Source organism: Callithrix jacchus, chromosome 16 (assembly GCF_049354715.1).
Source record: "Callithrix jacchus isolate 240 chromosome 16, calJac240_pri, whole genome shotgun sequence".
Lineage (NCBI taxonomy): Eukaryota > Metazoa > Chordata > Mammalia > Primates > Cebidae > Callithrix > Callithrix jacchus.
Window position 1 is genome coordinate 72,315,425 of NC_133517.1, and position 22,762 is coordinate 72,338,186.

At 39.7% G+C, this 22,762-nt stretch overlaps 1 protein-coding gene across 4 annotated transcripts in view; it reads left to right on the top strand.

Moving 5' to 3' along the window:
• Positions 1-22,762, top strand: part of WASHC5 (WASH complex subunit 5) — a 67,165-nt gene that overhangs the window by 35,746 nt on the left and 8,657 nt on the right. For all 4 annotated transcript variants that reach the window (XM_054246751.2, XM_002759233.6, XM_054246752.2 and 1 more), the window contains 10 exons: positions 498-578; positions 5,321-5,422; positions 6,771-6,950; positions 8,605-8,729; positions 11,180-11,342; positions 11,780-11,882; positions 11,972-12,051; positions 15,944-16,047; positions 16,875-17,004; positions 18,583-18,679. In XM_054246751.2, the coding sequence (XP_054102726.2) occupies positions 498-578; positions 5,321-5,422; positions 6,771-6,950; positions 8,605-8,729; positions 11,180-11,342; positions 11,780-11,882; positions 11,972-12,051; positions 15,944-16,047; positions 16,875-17,004; positions 18,583-18,679 (1,165 nt within the window). The remainder of the gene's footprint in view (positions 1-497; positions 579-5,320; positions 5,423-6,770; positions 6,951-8,604; positions 8,730-11,179; positions 11,343-11,779; positions 11,883-11,971; positions 12,052-15,943; positions 16,048-16,874; positions 17,005-18,582; positions 18,680-22,762) is intronic.

Here is a 22,762-nt window from a genome sequence, read left to right on the forward strand (position 1 = left end):
ACACAAGTTCAAGAAATACGTCAGGGACTTAGATTATCAAACTTGGTATTTCCACATTTATTCTGATTGAACAATATAGCTAGCACCTGTCTACTTTATCAGTATCTGCTGGTGTAGCTTGCAAATAATGGGGAGGCTAGTGAAGGGGATGTTGCCTTCTCAGTCTCATAGTCTTTTCTAGCCGGAAGGGCCGATCTAGATCATTGAGTTCTGCCTTAAATTTTAGACATGCAAAAATGAAGCCTAAAGAAGAAATGCTTTGTCAAATGTGAAAGAATGAACTGATGTCCTCTTACTCAGTTACCCAATATGTCTAACAGTGGGCATAAAAGCCACATTTCTGTCCAGAACATGTGGACACAGGTATCCTCAAGCTACAAGTTCATTTTCTGTTATCTTTGCCCATTCCAGGACTATTAGCCAATGATTTCTGATTTCCCAGAAGTGATGAGTCTTTTATCTGAAGTACTTTTCATACCTCTTTTTCTTTGTTAAAGGTTGCCAAGCTTACTCATGCTATTTCCATTTTTACTGAAGGCATCTTAATGATGAAAACGACTTTGGTTGGCATCATCAAGGTAACAGTTTTGTTAGTCAGTGTGGCCTCGTACCATGACTCTGTTTGGACTTTTGTGGTAATTATGTATGGAAAAGGGAGTGACATCATCTTGCTATTTCACATTCCAATTTTGGTCTTCATTTTATTCATTTATTTTATTTTTTGAGACAGAATTCTCTGTTGCCCAGGCTGTAGTGCAGTGATGCAATCTTGGCTCACTGTAACCTCCATCTCCCAGGTTCAAATGATTCTCATGCCTCAGCCTCCCAAGTAGCTGGTACTACAGGCACGCAACACACCACCCGGCTATTTTTTGTATTTTTAGTAGAGACAGGTTTCACCATGTTGGCCAGGCTGGTCTCAGACTCCTGACCTCAAATGATCCGCCCGCCTTGGCCTTTTAAAGTGCTGGGATTATAGGCATGAGCCACTGTGCCCGGCCCATTTTACTCATTGATGGAGGAAGAGAAAGCATTGTAATTTGTATTTCTCTTAATACTTGAGGGCAGTGGGAATTTCTTTACCTTGCAGTTCTGCAGAAAATGTGTGGTGCTATTACTGTTTTACCAAAGAGTTGTTTAAATCTAAGAAAAAATATTTTATTTAATTTTGGGAAAAGCAAAAAAAACAAAAATTCAATTTCCTTAGGCAAAATTGCTTTCTTCTTTCTCTCTTTTCCTTCCTTTATTTTTAGTATTTTTATTTCATACCCCAGGTACAGAGAGCTAAGATAATCATGTCCCTCTTTTCACAGACCACTGTCATCACTGGGGCATCCAAGCTCCTCTCATCTTTCGTTTGTTTGTTTGTTTTCTTCTTCTTCCGGTCCCTGCTTCCAACTGTGTGTGTTTGGTAAATGCTCCTAAATGTGCAGGTATTCTTGTTTTTAGCGGATGGCATTATTTGATGTGTGCATGTGCTTTTGATTTAACTCAATCGTATGGTGCTCTAAATCTCATTCTTTTTCCAACTTCTCTTACTGGTTATTGCTTTTGTAATTTATTTATATTGCTATAGGTCAGATAGTAAGTTACTTTTTATTGCTGCGCAGAATTCCATGTTGTTCCTAACCACCCGGCTTGGGACAGACACCTATGCCCCCCGATTATCACAACCAATGTCATGATGAGCGTCTCTGAGTATATCCCCACTCCGGACCTGTGCAAGAATTCCTCTGAAATCTACATTCTTTTCGAGTGGCTGCAAACCAATCCATAGTACAAATATACCATGGTATATTTAACCATTCCCTTACTGATGGATGTTTAGACACACGTGTTCTTTGACTTTCAATGGTGTTACATCCTAATAAACTCATTGCACGTTGAAAATATCACAAGGCAGCTGGGTGCAGTGGCTCATGCCTGTAATCCCAGCACTTTGGGAGGCCGAGGTGGGCGGATCACCTGAGGTCAGGAGTTCTAGACCAGCCTGACTAACGTGGTGAAACCCTGTCTCTACTAAACATATAAAAATTAGCTGGGCATAGTGGCAGACACCTGTAATCCCAGCTACTCAGGAGGCTGAGACAGAGAAAATCACTTGAACCTGGGAAGCAGAGGTTGCAGTGAGCAGAATTCGTGCCGTTGCACTCCAGTCTGGGTGACAGAGCAAGACTCCGCCTCAAAAAAAAAAAAACAAAACCGAAAATATCAGAAGGCCCTTGGGACTTAAGGCCCATTTATACTTGCTTTGTTTCAGTACTCCCAGATTACCTTCTCAAATGACTGTGTACCTGCTTATATCTTTGCCAATACTTGATGTTATTCACTTTCTAGTTTTTGCTCTCCCAAGAAGTATAAAGTGATATCTCATTGCCTTTTTAATTTGGAATGCTATGGTGACTAGTGATGGGCCTATTCATACAGTTTATGGTACTTTCTTTTCTTTATTTTTCTATTTATCTGACACCAATAGAATCTAAACATTTCTAATTGCCATATTAACATTTGTGTTATTAAAATCAAAGAAAATAGAGGAAATGAACCTAAATGGAACTTTAGTATGTGTTTTCTGGAAGTATGCTCAAGTAAATAACATTGTAGTTTTTAGAATATGAACAGAATTTGCTAAACATGCTTTAGGCCTGATGCCAGGTTAATTCAGTGCATGTGCAGAGAGGTACATGCATTTTACTCACTTCTTACATATAGGATGATAATTCTAGGACTCCAAAATGACCAGCATAGGAAGGATGTAATAAAACCTAATACAGGTAATTAACAATAATTATCAAAAGAAAGACTGCTTGGTAAAATATTAATCTTTTCCCACAGTCTTTCAGATGACAACAGCAGAAGGAATATCCTGCTGACCAACTCCATTCAACCCAGTAGACTTTCTCTGCTAGTCTACCAACAACAACTAAGGGCTTTTGAAAGGAATCCTGTGGCCCTTACTGATCTTTAACCTCAGAATGTTGAGGTTGTATTTCAAACACTTTAAAAAAAAAATGTAGGTTCTCTTTGGTTGAAAACAAGTGAAGGTATATGCATAATCTTCATAGTTAGAGGCAGCCAAAAAAAAAAAAAAAAAATATATATATATATATATATATATATATATATATATATGGTCTTGAACTTACGATGATTGAACTTCATGATGATACTTGTACTGTTTTTCACTTTCAGTATAGTATTCAGTAAATTACATGACATATTCAATACTTTGTTATAAAACAGGCTTTGTGTTGGATGATATTGCCCAAATATAGGCTAATGTAAGTGTCGTGTCCTGAGCACATCTGAGGTAGGCTAAGCTGAACTCTGATGTTTGGTAGATTTGGTATATTCAATTCATCTTTGACCTCTGATATTTTTGACTTATGATGAGTTTATTGGAATGCAACCCCATTGTAAGTCAAGTATGCTAAACATCGATCAGTAGGGGAATAGTTAAGTATACCATGGTGCATTCATACTGCGGATTGGTCTACAAAAGAATTTACCACTGGAAAATCTCCAAGATGGAAAGTGAAAAAAGCAAATTACAGAACAACATATATATGTATATATACACACAGATTATATATATATAAATGTATGTGATATATATGCATGTGTCTGTGTGTATATGTATAGTATATATGTGTGTGATATACCTGCATATGTCTCTGTACATATATATGTATATGATCCCATTTAGATTTTTGAAATTAAATATATGTTTAAGCATGAATATTTATGTATATAAATGAATAGAGAAAGGTCTGGATGATCCATATGAAAACAGTTACGGTTGTGACTTCGGGGGAAGGGAACAGAAATGTGAGGAAGGGGCTGTGTGAAGATGGTTTTCTCTTAGCTGTGAACACTTCCACAGACGAGTGAGAATCCGGGAAGGATTAGAGGAGCCACCTGAGATCTTTAGATTCATGAAAGCACTGAACTCTTTCACTAAATCTGTTCTTATAAGGAATATTTCTTTGAAAGCTTCATGATACTTCTTTGATTCTGTACTCATTGATTATATCTTTATAATTTACCTTTTTATTGTATAGTAAAGCACAGATACTGAAAACTAAAGAAAGAATGATGTAGCCTGTTGGATTATTACAAGATAAACACCAATCGTTCTAACTACCACCTAAGTGGAGAAATAGGATTTAGCCAGCCTCAGTCCTGAAAGCCCCCTCATGCCCCCTGAGCTAATCTTAGGCCTCCTGTGTATAGTTTTATTATCCAATGAAACTATATGTCATTAATTTCTAGACTGTAACTTAGACTTGCCCATTGAAAAAAATATGTCTTTTAAGTCTTTTTTTAATCTACAGACTTCTCCTCCTTTCCTTTCTTTCCCTGTAATTCATCTGTTGAAGAACATAGGGCCTTTCGCCTTTAGTTGGTCCACAGTCTGGATTTCCCTGATTGAATGGTCTTGACATAGCTTAGATTGAATGGTCTTTACATAGCTTCATTACGTAGCTTAATGTGTTTCTCTGGATTTTGTGTTTTTGCAACTCCCACTGCAGTTGTCTTATTTGAAATTTAAATATAATCAAAACCAGATGGAACCCATTAATTGCCTTTATGACTTTTTTAAATAATGGTTCTTTACAAATTGAAAGTTAAAAGAAACAAGTCTCAGGGAATTCAAGGGAGTATATAAAGACCATTTGGTGTTTTATGGATCTGATAAGAGACTTTTTTAAGGAATAACAAAAGCTTTTTCATTATAGAATAATTAATTAGCAAAATGAATAAGTTAAAAAGCTTATAGGGTTAGATAGCAGATTTGCTTTCCTATTTTATCTCCCTAATTACAAGCAAGCAGCATTCCAAGAATGCTGAAAGAAAAGAGAAGTATTCCATTTACAGAGTGGTCCAACCTCAAATCTGAGTTTGCTCACATGGATATAGGGTGCCTTGAAATAAAATCTGGAGGAAGACCATGCATCTACAAATTTAACTGGAGTTCCTTCATCCCGCCCCTCCTGCTAATAAGAAAAGGCTTTTAATGCATTAATTAGAATGTGAGGCCATTTAAAACTTTCCCTATTCACCGTCTTTGAAATGCCATGTCGTCAAATTATCGTCATGAACTTTGCTAAGATAAACAAGAGTCCTAAAAAAGTGACAGGTTTAATAATTCCATCCAAGCTGTGCAAGATCACAGGGGCAGGAAAGGAAAAAATTTCAAATTATTTGTGAGAAGGTAGGAACGTGTTCCCCTGCAGATTCTGGAAGCCATCTTTCTTCTGGATTTCATCAGGACTGAGTTTTTCATAAATATCATTTAATACTTTTGATTGGCACTTAGGTGGATCCAAAGCAGTTGCTGGAAGATGGAATAAGGAAGGAGCTTGTGAAGCGTGTTGCCTTTGCCCTGCATAGGGGACTGATATTCAACCCTCGAGCCAAGGTACCCAGTGACCAAAGCGGGCCTGTCCTCTTTTCCACTCAGCTTGCAGAGTGGACTAGAATACTATTTTTAACCTATCGTGAACAAGACCTTACCTCCTAGCTAATGTATATCTAATATGTGATTTTCAACATAATCCATTCATATTATAAATTCATAGTATAAATGTGAATTTTAGATTTTATATTTAAAAGTTCATATTTTTAAAACCAGTACATCTTTTCTCTACCTATTCTGAAACATCATTTCAGAATGAAACTGATGTTTATGATTCAGAATTACTTCTTATAGTTAAAAGAATTTGCTAACCCTAAAGCAGATAAGAACTATAAAGGTTATAATTTTTTATTTTGCTTTATCTGCTGGGAATATGGTAATTTTTCTCAGGAGAAAAAAAATAGGCCTGAAATTTCTATTTAAGGTATTTATTATAGTAAATTCAATTTAAAATGTTTTAAGTACTCTAAGATTAGATATATTCATCAAATGAAAGAGAAATCGTAGTCATTTATTTTTTTACATTCCTTTATATGAGGCTCCCTTCCCAAATGAATGAAATCAATTCTTTGCTGAATTTCTGACATCAGTTATTACTCATCCTAGGTGAAGTAAGAAGTAATTCCAAAACTTAAAGTATGTCTTAAACTATGACTATGGTCTCTTGGCTGCTGTACTATTTATTTTTTGAGAAGGAGTCTTGCCCTGTTACTCAGGCCGGAATGCAGTGGCACGATCTCAACTCACTGCAACCTCTGCCTCCTGACCTCAAGTGATTCTCATGCCTCAGGCTCCTGAGTAGCTGGGATTTAGGCTCCTGCTATCATGCCTGACTAATTTTTGTATTTTTGAGGGGGTTTCACCATGTTGGCTGGGCTGGTCTTGAACTCTTGACCTCAAGTGATCCCCCCATATCAGCCTCCCAAAGTGCAGGGATTACAGGAATGAGCCGCTGTGCCCGGCCTATTTTTTTTTTTTTTTTTTTTTTTGAGATGAAGTCTCACTATGTCACCCAGGATGGAGTGCAGTACAGCCTCCACCTCCCAGATTCAAGCAGTTCCCCTGCCTCAGCCTCCCGAGTAGCTGGGATTACAGGTGTGCACCACCACACCTGGCTAATTTTTGTATTTTTTTTTTTTTGTAGAGTTGCGGTTTCGCCATGTTGGTTAGGCTCATCTCAAACTCCTGTCCTCAAGTGATCTGTCTGCCTTGGCCTCCCAAGGTGCTAGGGTTACAGGTGTGAACCACCACACCCAGTCTGCTATACTATTTAAAGTCAAGTGTAGATATTAGTATTAATCATTGACAGCTTACTCCATTATAAGAGCTTTATGTTTCCCCTTTTCCACAGCCAAGTGAACTGATGCCCAGGCTGAAAGAGTTGGGAGCGACCATGGATGGATTCCATCGTTCTTTTGAATACATACAGGACTATGTCAACATTTATGGTCTGAAGATTTGGCAGGAAGAAGTGTCTCGTATTATAAATTACAATGTGGAGCAAGAGTGTAATAACTTCCTAAGAACAAAGGTATCTAATAATTTTTAAAATTTTTGACTATATTTATTTCTCGTGTTTAAACTACACACCCCAAACCTCAGAAATGCCAACAAGAAAGTTTATTTCCTAAAAATCTGTAAACACTGGATAGTCTCAGTACATTCAGAGTACCTTTAGGAGCCAGGAGGGTTGCAGAGGAGTAGACATGGCACCTGGCCTGTGGGAGCTCACTGTCCAAGAAGGCAGACATCATTAAATGGCTACAGAATGAAGCTGTTTGTTGTAATTGTTATAATCCACGTGATTGAGAGTTTAGAAGACTCTTAGGACTCCTTTGGGTTGGGTTTGGCAGGGTATATACTGGGACCTATAATGGGTAGTTCTATACTTAACTTATTGAGGAACTGCCAAACTGTACCACAATAACGGCAGCATTTTATATGCCCAGCAGCAGTGTACAAGGGTTCCCACGTCGTAACCAACGCATGTTATTTTCCACTTTTTTAAATTATAGTCACCCTAGTGCACATGAAGATGTCTCATCATGGTTTTGATTTGCATTTCTCTAATGGCTAATGATGATGAACAGCTTATTGGCCATTATATGTCTTCATTGGGAAAATGTGCATAAAAAATCCTTTGCCCATTTCTTTAATTGGGTAAAAAAAGAGCACCAAATGCACAAAAGCCATACTGAGAAGTTTGCTTTTAGTAAGTAATGAACAAGGAGCCACTCTGCAAGTTTTTATGTGGGAACTGGCATGATTTGGGTGACATTCTCCAAAGTTTAAGTCTGTTCCAGCCTTAGGATATTCTGGATTTTTACCTGGATGCATGTCAACTTAGAAGGCAGAAAGCCAGAAGTCCCCATGGCTCATCTTACTTCTCACGTCTCCATTGTCACTTCACCTTGTCACAAACTTTTTTTTTAATAAATGTTACATGTGGCATTTCTGGGAGACTATTATTAATGCAGTTTTAGAAGTTTCCTCTTCAAAACCAAGGAACAGGCCAGACACAGTAGCTCTTGCCTGTAGTCCCACCTACTTGGGGGCTGAGGCAGGAGGATTGCTTGAGCCCAGGAGGTTAGGCTGCAACAAGCTGTGATTGCACATGGCATTCTAGCCTGGGCAGTACAGCAAGATCCTGTCTCTAAACTAAAAAACAAACCAGCCAAGCACAATGCCTCACACCTGTAATCTTAGCACTTTCAAGGCCAAGGCAAGTGGATCACCTGAGGTCAGGAGTTCAAGACCAGCCCATCTCTACTAAAAATACAAAAATTAGCCAGACATAGTGGCACATACCTATAATCCCAGCACTTTGGAAGGCCGAGGCGGGAGGATCACTTGAGATCAGGAGTTCAAGACCAGCCTAGCTAACATGGCAAAACCTCATCTCTATGCCATTAGCTGGACGTAATGGCAGACACCTGTAATCCCAGCTACTCCGGAGGCTGAGGCAAAAGAATCACTTGTACCTGGGAGGTGGAGGGTACAGTAAGCAGAGATCACACCACTGCACTCCATGCAAGACTCCATCTAAAAAAAAAAAAAAAAAAAAAATACAAAGAACCTTTATTGTCAGTCTTTATGCAGTATTATCTTTGTAAAATTATGTGGAAAAAGGATAACTAGGTTATCTTATCAAAGGTGTGCTAAATATTGATGGTTTTGTTTTCTAGATTCAAGATTGGCAAAGCATGTACCAGTCCACTCATATTCCAATACCCAAGTTTACCCCTGTGGATGAGTCTGTAACGTTTATTGGTAGACTCTGCAGAGAAATCCTGCGGATCACGGACCCTAAGTAGGTATATCTGAATTCCGCAGAGTCCTGAATAGCATAGGCAGTCTCATCTGCACCTCTGTCCCTGTGGCACAGCCCCCGTTCCAGTCTTGGGGGTCCTGCACTTGTCAACTCATATTCTGACCCTTTAGGACAAGGGTCCCTAACCCCTGGGCTGCAGACTGATACTGGTCTGTGGCTTGTTAGAAACCAGACTGCACAGCAAAAGGTGAGTGATGGGCAAGCAAGCATTACTGCCTGAGTCCACCCCTGTCAGATCAGTGGCAGCATTAGATTCTCATAGGAGCACGAACTTTGCATGTGAGGGATCTGGGTTGTGCACTCTTTATAAGAATTACCCTCGTAGCACTTTTGATAATAACAACTAATGTTTATGGAACACTTACTTATGCATTCTTCCCAGCACATTTTACATATCCAGTCATTAACCCATTTACAGCAATCTTATGAGATTGGCATTATTCTTATACCCATTTTAATGATGAACTAACTGAGGCACAAAAGGGCTTAGTCATTTGCCCAGCATTACACAGTTAGTTAATAAATGGTGGACCCAGAATACACTCTAGGCCCTTTGACTCCAGAGCCCAGCTCCCAGCTCCTCAATATCATCAGAATTGGGGACCTCTTCAGTGATGTATCAAAGTATATTTGGTGGCAGAAGAACTCTGGTGAAGGGCAGACTGCATAGCTTTGTATACAGAAATCACAGTCTACATACAGGTCATGTGGGCTCTACCTTCAGCAGTAACTGGATGAAAATCTCATTTAATTAAAACTGCTTTTGAGAATATTTTAGGCAAGCACCACGGCAGAGACTAGCATGCTGCCTCTAGTAAGTCCAGCTGAGCCAGATTTCCTCCTTTTTCTTCATTTGAGCCTCAGGAGAAGCTATTGGTATCGAGACCAGTTCGAGGAAGAGCAGGTTCTCATGTCTACCCCTGGGTACAGGCTCACTGAGCAGAAGGGTTGGTGGAATTACCCAGGGAGAAAGCGATTCTCTTTGTTCTCTGTCCGCCCAAGCACATGTCGTTGGCCTTGTGTGGGTTAAATGTTCTTAGGACCCGGATCCTTTGTACGGTCTTCTAATCCAGGCTTATTTTGTCCTTCAAAACTTATGAAAGTTGACAAACTATATATAACCTTCCTCCAAAATTTCCAGCAGAAATAAGGAATTTTGACTCATGGGACAAAAAGAGAGAGTAAGTGATTCAAAAGTTTTATAGCTCCTTCTTTCTTGGTACCCTTCAATCACTGAAGCCTTTTTAGAAAACTACCCAGTGCCCTATTAAGACAGGCAGAGCAGATTAAGTGCGACCAGAATTTCCACATCATGTATAAATTTTATCATCAGAATTGGGGGCCTCTTCCGTGATGTATCAAAGTATATTTGGTGACAGAAGAACTCTGAAGCAAGCAGGTGAAGTTGCATGCAGTTTGGGAATCCTCTCGTTTTGTTCTCCCCATTCACTTCCCGGCTTAAACCTCCCTTGCATCTAGGCTCTTTCAGCTCCTCAGGCCTCCTTCTGGTAAAGATATGTGGTGGCTTTGGACAGTAGGTTGTCACCTGTGGAGCTTGCTGAAAATGCAAAGGCTGGGGCTCTCCCCCAGAACTACTAAATCAGATTCTCCAGGAGTGGAAGCTGGGCGTCTTTATTTCAAACAAGCTCCACCACGGATTCAGGGTCCCTCTCTCAGTGTTTGAAAACCATTGAAATGGTGGTTAAGGGTGGTGGTCAGACCTTTGAGAGCCTCAGTTATCTCATCTATAAAATGAGGATTAAATGATTTGTGTTCCACAGAACTATTATGAAGATGAAAAGGTCTTAGCACACACAGTACCTGGTGCATAATAAGTGCCCAGTAAATATGGTTGGGTGGTTATTGTCATTGTCATCATCACACTTCTGAGTCTACAAGGAATCATTTGGAGATGACCAGAAGATGTCATCTGCAAGTTGAAGAAACTGGGAGGCAAAAGCAAATGGCTTTGTCATCATAGTCTCAAATGTTAGGTAGCGTGTGGAGATTCTAGGTTCTTTTTTTTACCAAATGGAAATGACACATGGCCTTGTTTTTGCTCCAAACTGGAAATTTAAAGAAAGGCCACATAGAGAGATAAGTGAGCTCTAAAGTATTCCAGCCTGACAGCTGAACCTGACCTTGTCTTCTCAGCATGATTCCAGGTCAGCAGCCTAACTCAATGGAAATAAGTGATTCAAACCAATGATATGACACAGGGCAGGAAAAGGGGGTCCGACTGAATTTTACCTTCCTGTTCCCTTGGGTATTCACTGGGAAGATGCACTGGGTGCCTGAATACAGAGGTTAGAAAGCACAGATCATGTAACTGCCATTCTTCATAATTTGGTGCCCCGTGTCGAGTCCTAACATCTCTTTAAGGTTGAATCCTGAGCCATTCTGGGATTTTTGCATTGTTTTCATTTTAGAATGACATGTCACATAGACCAGCTGAACACTTGGTATGACATGAAAACTCATCAGGAAGTGACCAGCAGCCGCCTCTTCTCAGAAATCCAGACCACCTTGGGGACTTTCGGTCTGAATGGCTTAGACAGGCTTCTGTGCTTTATGATTGTAAAAGAGTTACAGGTGAGCCTTTTGGCTTTCATGCCTGTTTTCTGCGACCCTGGGGAGAGGCAAGAACATAACTTAATGGGCAGTTTGAACTCATTTAACTTTTCTCCCATGAGTTCTTATACTGACTTTAGACATATGATACCTATTATGTAGATAAGAGCTGAGAGTAAACTAATATTTCTTTGGCCAGTGTAGTACTTTATAGGATTAGACCGTTTCCATGAGTTTCAGCTTGGGAAGATAAGATTTTTTAATCTTTGAAACCAATGACTTTTCCTAGCAAGGGGGGTTTCTAACAGGAACCTGAAGTTGCTTCTTTTTGCTGTCGTCCTGTTTAGAGGTTTTATGTGACTTAGGGCCAGTCTCTGCTCTGCATAGTGTTTTAAGTAACTGGAATATTTGTTAGTTTAATTCATTATGTTTTGTTCTTTGACCATTTTTGTTTTTAGAATTTCCTCAGTATGTTCCAGAAAATTATCCTGAGAGACAGAACTGTTCAGGAGACTTTAAAAACCCTCATGAATGCTGTCAGCCCCCTAAAAAGTATTGTAGGTAAGTCTCCTACAAACTAGCCTGAGGTGGGGATGACACTGTAGCCTTTTTGAATATAATAAAGAGAAAATTATGTTTTCACCTTTCAGCAAATTCAAATAAAATTTATTTTTCCGCTATTGCCAAAACACAGAAGATTTGGACTGCATACCTTGAAGCTATAATGAAGGTATGTTGTGGGAGAGAGGGTGACAGTCAATACTTACAGTTTTCAGTTTTTCAATTTCTTGTAACTTTGTTGCCCAAAGAAAGCTACTCTTCTGTCTTTTGTCATTAAATAAAAATACTTTCATACTTCAGTTTATCATTATTTTAAAATTCATTTTGTTTATATCCCTTTCTGGAGCTGTTCTTGACTAGGCTTTTTAGAAGCCTACTATTTACCTTTTGTTCAAGAAAACTGGCTTTGTAAAATACCTTTTGGCTAGAGGTGCTTTTATATATGAAAATGGAACTTTTCCTTACACAGTAATCCTCCCTCCTTATATAACAAGTTCATTTATACAGGCCTCACCTGCTCCAAGCTGCTGTTAGAAGAGAACATTGTCTCTCTCCCTTCTTGTGTCTGCATAGATGTTAGGAAGCCAGGTTTTTTGGGGCATAAATTATCCTTATACTATGCATAAAGCACTCTTACTTTGGAAATGAGTAAGAAACACAAATGAAGAGATTAATTTGCTGGGTGGCAATCTGACTTATTTTAGAATCCAGCCACCTACTTTCTTGCCTTTACTCAGTGGCAGGAGCTCCCAGGGACTCCTGCATCTTCTGTGAGTCTTCTCTTAACATCTGATAATCTGAGATCATCAGCAGCCCATTCTCACACATCCCTTAAACCCAGGGCATTGTCAGTTGTTGTGAGAGACAGAGTTAAATGAAACACAACTGCTCTCCTCAGAAAGCAACTCACAATCTAGTAGAAAAGAGTAGACTTCCAGGTGGAAAACTGATTTGCAGTTAAAAGTATCACATACTGTAGAAAAGTCTAGAATTTTGGAATGCTAAGGGAATTTTGAAAAGTTCCATTCTCTGATTCCCAGTTATGTAAGTTTCATTGAGACAGCACTCGTTGATACCTCAGCCACATTCACAGTATGTTTCCCATAATTTTGGTGAGTAGTTGTAGCTGTTGTTGCTGTTGTTTGGATCACTAAACAGAACGGGTAAGGCAAGGAGCCGTGGCTCTGCTCGATGTCCTCTGGTGATGTGAGTCTGCCTTCCCCTCGCCTCATGATTGTCACATCCCAGGCCAAGTTTCTAATTGCTGGAAAACCTTTTAGGAGGAATAAAAAATCACTTATGTTTGGACAGTTGTGAGTCCCAACTCTGTAGGAGACATTGGGGGAATTACAGGGATTCTTCCAAGAAACTGGAAGGTTTTTCCCTTGTCCACCAGAGGGTTCTCTCAGTCCAGTAGCTGTTACAGACCCTAATTAGTTATAGTTGCCAGTATTAGTATCGGCCACGTGACTGTGTCTGAGTCAGTGATCTTTAAATAAAGGCCCCAAGGACAAATTTGTATTTTTGTCTTGAATTAGGGTGCTTGCAGTCACTGAGCCAGTGTTAATGATCAGAAACGACAGTGGAAATGTTCTGTGCTATTTGATGATGACAGCAGTTCCCAGCCCTGTCTAGCTGTTGAGCTTGTGAAATGTGGGTTGTGGGACTGGGAAACATAATTTTAAATTTTATTTCATATTAATTAGATGTAAATAGCCACATGTGACTAGTAGCTGCTATACTCAACAGTGCAACTCTAAAAAAGTCTTGGAGAAAGTATGGTAAGCCAGATATCTTCAAAGAGGCAAGTGAGTGGGTAAAATAAGTTTCTCGTCCATCCCAGGCTCCTTAGCCTCTCCAGCAGCTTATTAAAGCTTGAAGTTTGTGAGTATCAAAAATGGAAAATGTCACTCACAAAGACTGATTGTGAGTTAAATGAGAGGAAGTTATATTAAACTGACTTTATTTCTATTTCCAGTTCTAGATTGATATTTTCAAGAGGATCCCTGACATAGAGTATACTAGACATAGAAAATTAAGCAAAGAATGATATGGGCTAGATACAGGGTTTCTGGGTCATTTTTACATGGCCTGAAAGAACCTACTATTTTCTTGGCTTTGCTGCATTCTGATTTTTAAATAATGCTACTCTATAAATTTAAAGACTTCTTATTTATAAATAGCATTTTTGGATTGACTTTTTTCATATAAGTAGAATAAAATATATGAATAGTGTTGAAAAATAATACATCTGAGGTCATTTAACACTTTTGACCATTACAAGCTCCATTCAGCTAAATAACTTTTGTTCACTCTTAGAGAAGGCCACTCTCTTTTTCTTTTTTTGAAACAGTCTTGCTCTGTGACCCAGGCTGGAGTGCAGTGGCACAATCTTGGCTCACTGGAACCTCTACCTCCTGGGTTCAAACAATCCCGAGTACCTGGGATTATAGGCACCCACCACCGCACCCAGCTAATTTTTATAATTTTAGTAGAGAAGGGGTTTCACCATTTAGGTCAGGCTTTGTCTCGAACTCCTGGCCTCAGGTGATCAGCCTGCCTAGCTTCCCAAAGTGCTGGGATTACAGGCCTTAGCCACTGTCTTTTCCTTAACTCTTCTCTGCCCCCAGCAACTCAGAGGAAATTGTTGATTTCCACCTTATTGTGCTTGCATGGTAATATTGGCTTCCCCCCTTGCCCCTACTCCCTCACTCCCCTTTGCCAGTCTTTTAGGAATACCTTGTCTAGTGTAGAAAATAAGACATTTATAGGCAGAAAAAGTTAGAGTATGCTATTGACCTTATGATGTAGACAACATTATGAGGTCAAACTGAACTCTCTCAAGCCTGACCCAAAGATTGCTTCCTATCATCCAACCATTGTAGATAATCTCCAGATATCATTTATGCTCATAGCTACTTTTAAATTACCATAGTTAATCCACCATATTAGCATAATTCTATATCACAGATTTGTTTTTTGAATGGTTAATTATATTTTATTACAATTGGCTTCCACTGTTACCCTCTATGCTTTATTTTGTACATTCAAAAGCATTATTCTGAAATGGTATCCATAGGCTTCACCAGATTCCCAAAGGGGCCCAAGGCTATATTAGTCAATTGTCACATAATAAAGACATACTCAAGACTGAGTAACTTATTAAGGAAAGAGGTTTAATTGACTCACAGTTCAGCATGGCTCCGGAGGCCTCAGGAAACTTACAGCCATCGTGGAAGGGGAAGCAAATATGTCCTTCTTCACATGGCAGCAGGAAAGAGAAGTATGAGCAATAGGAGAAAAGCCCCTTATAAAACCATCAGATCTTATGAGAACTCACTATCATGAGAACAGTATGGAGGTAACTGCCCCCATGATTCAATTACCTCCCACTGGGTCCCTCCCACAACACATAGGGATTATGGGAACTACAATTCAAGATGAGATTTGGGTGGGGACATAGCCAAACCATATCAGATATAAAATGTAAGAACTCCTGGATTAAGGGGCTATCATTGTTAAAATTTTCATGAAAGATTTTATGTAGATTATTTTGTAATCCAGGTAATTATATAACCTATAATCCTGAGTGGCATGGACAGACTTAATATTCACCCAATTTGAGAATACTAAGGTCTAGTGGCATTCTTAGGACTTGAAAAAGTTCCATTTAGGGTAAATAAAAGGAAGTAAGGTTTCTCACAGCAGCTACTAAACCCGGAGCACTTATTCCAAAAGTCAAAAATACAGCTTCAAAAAAGACACCTTTGATACATGAACAACTGAACATTAATAGATCACTTTGTTAATCATAGACTTTCGGGGTATGACTCCCATAGGTTGGGGTATGGGAGTCCATCCAGACATTCCTTGAAGGGCCTCTGGTGCTCCATCAGGTCCAGTACTAGTCTTAGCCAAGAGATTAGTCCAGGAAATCCTTATTTTTTTTCCTGTAGAGTGTTGTGAAGGCCCAGAGAAGAATTGCCATCTTTGTGTTTACCTCCTCAGTCACTCTGAAATGCTTGAATATTCTACCTATTCTTTCTCTTGCTTGTGCACAGGTTGGGCAGATGCAGATTCTGAGACAACAGATTGCCAATGAATTAAATTATTCTTGTCGGTTTGACTCTAAACATCTGGCAGCTGCTCTGGAGAATCTCAATAAGTAAGTGCCAGGGTTTGAAACAGCCATCTGTGGGCTTGGATTGTTCATCATCTAAGCACATTTCTTACTCTTTTAAGTTACTTTTAGGTGAGAGGTCTGAATTTATAGGCTTCCTTGCCAATGGATAATCAAATCTGTCTTCCGGAGCCTCTTTCCTCATTATTGTCCCCTCCGTGTATCTCTGTATCTCACTCACTTTCTCTAATGGATTTGTTTTTCAGCTGACATTTACTGATCACATGATTCAATACATGTCAGCTGAATAAATGAATCCATTAGAGAGAGTGAGTGAGAGACACACCAGACCACTGCTAGATACTTGCACCGATTTTAGAAAGCAATTAATACCAAAATCTACAACTGGCTTTCTACAGGGCTGATCACTCATCATCCAGAGGGCAGTTGGAAGTATGCTGATTACCAAGAGTGGTTATGGAGGCCTGTCCCAGAGGGAACTCATATCCTCCGCCTCACCAGCAACCTGCTGTCATTTGAGGCTGCCTACTTACAGATAAATAATCCCTGCTTCTCACTCACTAAGTCAGTGTTTTTGACAAAGCAGGTATTAAGAACAGTTCAGTCAATTCATGAAAATTTGAATGGTGAATGCATTTAATTGAGGTTGATTCCAAAAGATAAAGTAATTCTAGGTCAAATTTTCCACTTAAAACTAATCACAGGCATGGATTGAGAATTAAGGGGATCAAGCTCTCATTTTACAGATGAGGAAACTAAGGCTTGAAAAGTTTACATCACTGGCCTGAATTAACTCTTGTATAAATTTATTTAATCACTAATGTTTATCTCTGGGGTTTTTCTTCATTTAGGGCTCTCCTAGCAGACATTGAAGCCCACTATCAGGACCCTTCGCTTCCTTATCCCAAAGAAGACAACACACTTTTATATGAAATCACAGCCTATCTGGAGGCAGCTGGCATTCACAACCCACTGAATAAGGTGAATAATTAAAATATATAATGGTGGGGGTAGGGGAACAGAATGGTACAAAGGGGATTTAGCCCAGGTAACAGATCACTGTGCAGAGATACCAGGAGAACCTGGGTTCAGACCCCAGAGCCTTCATTCCATTCAGTTCCCTGCCCTTTCTAAGCCATCATTACACTTTCCCCGCCTGGCTCAGGTCTGTGAGAATCAAGTGCTATAGCGCTAGTGAAAGCTCCTGACAGAGCAAAAAGTGCTGCATCAGTGGAAGAGATTTGTTTTGGGTTTCACTGGGGTTTGCAGTTTCATCATCAAGACCCAGCAAACCCAAAATGGTAGCATTGATCTGTCTTGCCCAGAGATGCTTCCCTTTGGGGCTGCCACTAATCCCAGTCATCATAGGAGCTACAGACTCTTTCCTGCAGTTCTGAGCTCAGAAAACCTTTAAGAACTGAAGGTTTTTCATAACTCAGTGCCAGATCTCTTTGGGTGGCAAAATCTGTCCTGAGCTGACATAAGGCTGTTTATACTATTTATCTTCCTTTCTATAAACATTCAAATGTTTTGATGCAGACTTTGATTATAGTGCATCACCCTATCCCCTATATTATCTTTCTAAAATCTATAAAATTTGAAATTCTGGAGACTGAGGCAGGAGAATCACATTGAACCCAGAGGACAGAGGTTGCAGTGAGCTGAGATCATGCCATTGCACTCCAGCCCAGGCAGCGGCAGTGCGAGACTCCACCTCAAAAAAAAAAAAAGAGGATTACAAACCTGAATAGTAGCTAATGTCTTGAATATTTACTATGTAACAAGTGGACTCTCTTAACCCTCATCATGTATTATCTCACTTAATCTCACAACAAGCCCTATGAAAGATGCCATTATGAGGTGAGGAACCTGAGGATCAGAGGCTAACTGGCAAGTGGAGGAGCCAGGCAGTCTGACCAGAGCCCGTGCTCCTGACCTGTGTGCTACCTTGTCTCCTGTGGAATCAGCCAGCTGGGAGTCTGGACCTGGCCGTGAACTCCCTGACTATAGTTTCTGCTGTGATATCTGGAAGAGAGACTGCTCTGTGACATTGCCCAGGGGACAGCAAATGACAAACAAGAATTTTGCTCTCTTTCTACTTAGATACCACCACTCACTGCTACACAGATCTTTTCCCTTCACTCTCCCTCCTCCTCCTCACCTTCTTCCTTCTTTCCATCTCTTGCTCCTCTTCTTCCTCCTACACTCCCGCTGAATTCCCCTCCAGCTCTGCCGCCACTGCTCTTCATTTTGCCTTCCCCTCCCATTGTTGCTCATCACTCATTCCTCCCTCTCTTTATTAATGACATTAACAGGATTCAGGGGGAATGTCACTCTAAGCAAAATTGTTTTCGGCAAATTGTGATACAGGTATTTATGTGGGCAGGGCCAGGTGTGTTAAATAAAACTCGGAAGGCAGCAAATAAATGGAACCATCCATGTTTGAGGAAGGCCGAAGAGCAAATTGAAGTAAAATTGAAGCTTTTCACTTGGAAACCTATTCTGTGGTACTGTACAGTATGAATTAACCATCCATTTTTCTTACCTTTCTCTTTCCAGATATACATAACAACGAAGCGCTTACCCTATTTTCCAATTGTCAACTTCCTATTTTTGATTGCTCAGTTGCCAAAACTTCAGTACACCAAAAATCTAGGTACGTATGACATTTATTCTTTGCAGTGAGTAACACTACCAACAGATTTACATCTAACTAAATAGCTTTTTGTATAGAATGCCTATGTCAGATATGAGATCTTTTCTTAGTTAAATTTGTGTTTATGAAATTCAAGTCTTTATGCTTCTGAAATACGATGCCCTTTCATGAACTGTAGACAATGGATTTATTTTTATTTGTTTATTTATTTAGAGATGGAGTTTTGCTCGTTGCCCAGGCTGGAGTGCAGTGGTGCGGTCTCGGCCTCTGCCTCCCAGGTTCAAGCGATTCTCCTTATTCAGCCTCCCAAGTAGCTGGGATTACAGGTGCGCACTACCACACCTGGCTAATTTTTTTTATATTTTTAGTAGAGACAGGGTTTCACCATGTTGACCAGGCTGGTCTCAAGCTCCTGACCTCAGATGATCCGCCCACCTCAGCCTCCCAAAGTGCTGGCATTACAGGTGTGAGCCTTATATGAATATATGAACATCTAATATTTTATGTTTGATTATATGTCATAATATTCAGAACAAACAAGGGACACCAAAGGCTTTCATTCTCCAGGAATATAACCCTAATTTATTTTTGTCATTGGTCAGAATATTTTTGAAGTTACATAATAGGTATGCAAGTGTTTCCTCTGCCTTCAAACTTTGTATCTAACTGAATGAATTTTTAAGAATTTCACTATAGACTTTAATTTACTTTAAAAACATTATAAGAACATTTCTACAAATGTAATCGTTATTTTTTCTTAACTAGAGATTCCTAAATACGTTTCTTCCTTAGTTTCCTATTTCATAAGCTTTTTCAGGGTGAAAATGTGGAATCTCTTTAATGGTTTTATTCTCTCATTCAAAAGTAGTCATTGATTCTAGACACTGCTTCCATGACAATGCCTGTGATTGTCACAGAGGGTAGGGAATGATGTCCTTAATAAACTTGCTGTAGGAGGCAGGGAACAAATGGGTGTTTGGATTCTGGCCCCACCACTTATCACCTATGTTACTTTGGCCAAGTTACCCACAAACTGAGTGCCCAACAGATTTTGAGTCCCTATCTAAATATTGGTCAAAATACATTTAAAGGACCATCCCAAGCATAATATAAAGGTTCATCTCAAGATTCAGAGATTCATATTCTCTCTCTGTTCTCTGCGCTATATTATTCAATAGGAATATATGATTCTTGATAATGAAGAATTGCCAGTACAGAAAGAATCTTCTTTTCATCAAAGAATAACTCTTTGTTAACTATTCTCATTCTAAGATAATATTTTTTTTCATTGTGTATATGATTCATTGCTTTCCACCTAGGAAGGATTACTTTTCTGTACAGAGTCCCGTTAGGATTATTCCTCCATGTTCTGAATTGCCAAGGCCTACATCTGGCACCTTGATTGTAAAGCTGCTTATGGAAAGTAGCACTCTCCATTGGAATTCCCAGATCTTAAAACAAAACATAACACAACAAAACCTTTATTTATCGTAGAAATGTAGTATTTATAACTGACTAATTCTTCTCGTCAATAAGACTGATGTGTTAATGTAGGAACTAAATTACGGTAGGACCAGGAAGGAACAATTGTTTGGTATCTTTGTGGATATTCACTTGCTCATATAACGGTGGGACTGCCTCTAGACTCTCTATTCTGTTCCACTGATCTATTTATCTTTTCTTATGCCAGTAGTGTCTTGATTATCGAAACTATAAAGAGAGCCTTGAAACTATATATCCTAAAAACATGTATTTAATCTTATAAACACTGTTCTCAAGACTGACCTAAGAAATGCATACTGGGCCTGGTGTTTGTTGTTAACTTTTGCTTTCCGCCTGGAAAGGATTCTTTTTTGTGAGGGAGTCTCGCTCTGTTGCCAGCTGGAGTGCAATGGCATGATCTCAGCTCATTGCAATCTCTGCCTCCTGGGTTCAGGCTGTTCTCCTGCCTCAGCCTCCCAAGTAGCTGGGATTACAGGCGCATGTCACCACACCCAGCTAATTTTTGTATTTTTTTTAGTAGAAACGGGGTTTCACCATGTTGACCAGGATGGTCTACATCTCTTGACCTCGTGATCCGCCTGTCTTGGCCTCCCAGGGTGCTGGGGTTATAGGAATGAACCACCACGCCCAGCCAAGGATTCTTTTTCCATACTGAGCCCTGTTAGGATTATTCCTCCATGTTCTGAATTGCCAAGGCCTACGTTGGGTAATTCAGGATCACTTGTTTAGGCTTCTCTGGTTTGGGGAAGAGATTTCCCAGTCTTCACAAGATCTCAAATATGGGATCTGAGAGTCTGTCTAACCAGTTTACTTGATAAGAAACTGCCAACCCTTTGTCCGAAGAGTGAGTATATGTGTACTCCACATCCTCACCATTATTTGGTGGCATCAGTTACTTTCATTTTAGCCATTTTTTTTTTTTTTTTGAGACGGAGTCTGCTCTGTCACCCAGGCTGGAATGCAGTGTTGCAATCTCAGCTCACTGCTGCCTCTGCCTCCCAGGTTCAAGCAGTTCTGCCTCAGCCACCTGAGTAGCTAAAATTACAGGCTACAGGCATCATCACTATGCCCAGCTAATGTTTGCATTTTATTAGAGACGGGTTTTATCATGTTGGCCAGACTGGTCTCGAACTCTTGGCCTCAAGTGTTCCACCCACGTCAGCCTCCCAAAGAGCTAAGATTACAGGCATGAGCCACTGCACCCAGCCCATTTTAGCCATCCTGATGGGTATGTATGATATCTTGTTGCAGCTTTAATTTGCCTTTTTCTGATGATTAATCATTTGAGTACTTTTTCATCTACTTATTGGTCATTCCTTATATTCTCTGCAAAGTGCCTGTTTTACTCTTGCTCGCTTCTAAATTGTTTGCCCTCTTATTACGGAGTTGTAGGAGTTATGTATATATTATGGATACAAGTTCTTTGTTAGATATATGTTTTGAGAATATTTTCTTACAAGCTGTGGCTTATCTATGTATTTTTTTTTTAACTGGTAACTTTAATGAGCAGAAGTTTTTGCTGTTGACAGCATCCAATTTGTCCATTTTTTTCCTTTGTCCATAATTATTCCTCTTGATCTTGTCTAAGAAATATCTCCCAGGCTGGGTACAGTGGCTCATGCCTGTAATCCCAGCACTTTGGGAGGCTGATATGAGAGCATCACCTGAGGTCAGGAGTTTGAGACCAGCCTGGTCAACATAGTAAAACCCTGTCTCTACTAAAAATACAAAAATTAGCTGGGCATGGTGGCATGTGCCTATAATGCCAGCTACGCAGGAGGCTGAGACAGGAGAATCACTAGAACCTGGGAAACAAAGGTTGCAGTGAGCCAAGATTGCACCATTGCACTCCAGCCTAGGCGGCATAGTGAGACTCCATCTCAAAAAAAAAGAGAAATCTCTGTTTTCTCCAAGGTCACAGTGATATCTTCGATATTTTTTCTAAAAGTTCCATAAACTTTGCTTTTACATTGAGGCCAGTGGTCCATCTCTAATTGTTCTTTGTGTACAGTGTGAGGTAGGGGTCAAGGTTTATTGTTCCCCTATAAGGCTATCCAGTTTCAGTGTCATTTATTGAAAGATTTATCTTTTTAAAAATTATTTTGTATATTTGTGGCTATTTAATTACTCATATGAGGGCGGGACTATCTCTAGATTCTCGATTTTGTTCCATGGATCTATTTGTCTATTCTTATGCCATAGTGTCTTGATTATTGAAACTAGAGAGAGCTTGAAATCAGGCAACCTAAGTCTTCCGATGTTACTCTTTTTCAACATTGTGTGGTTTCCCATGCAGCCATCCAGGCAGACTTCAGGGTCTCCACATTTCAACAGAAATCTTTAGTGTAGAGCCAGGTACAGTGGTACACAACTATAGTCCCAGCTACTCGGGAAGCTGAGGCAGCAGCATTGTTTGAGAGGCAGTAGCATTGTTTGAGCCCAGGAATTCAAGGCTATATGGTGCTATGATTGCACCTGTGAATAGCCACTGCATTCCAGCCTGGGCAACATAGCAAGATCCCATCTCCAATTTAAAAAAAAATCTTTAGTGTAAAGGTCAGCTTTGATACTCATTCACTT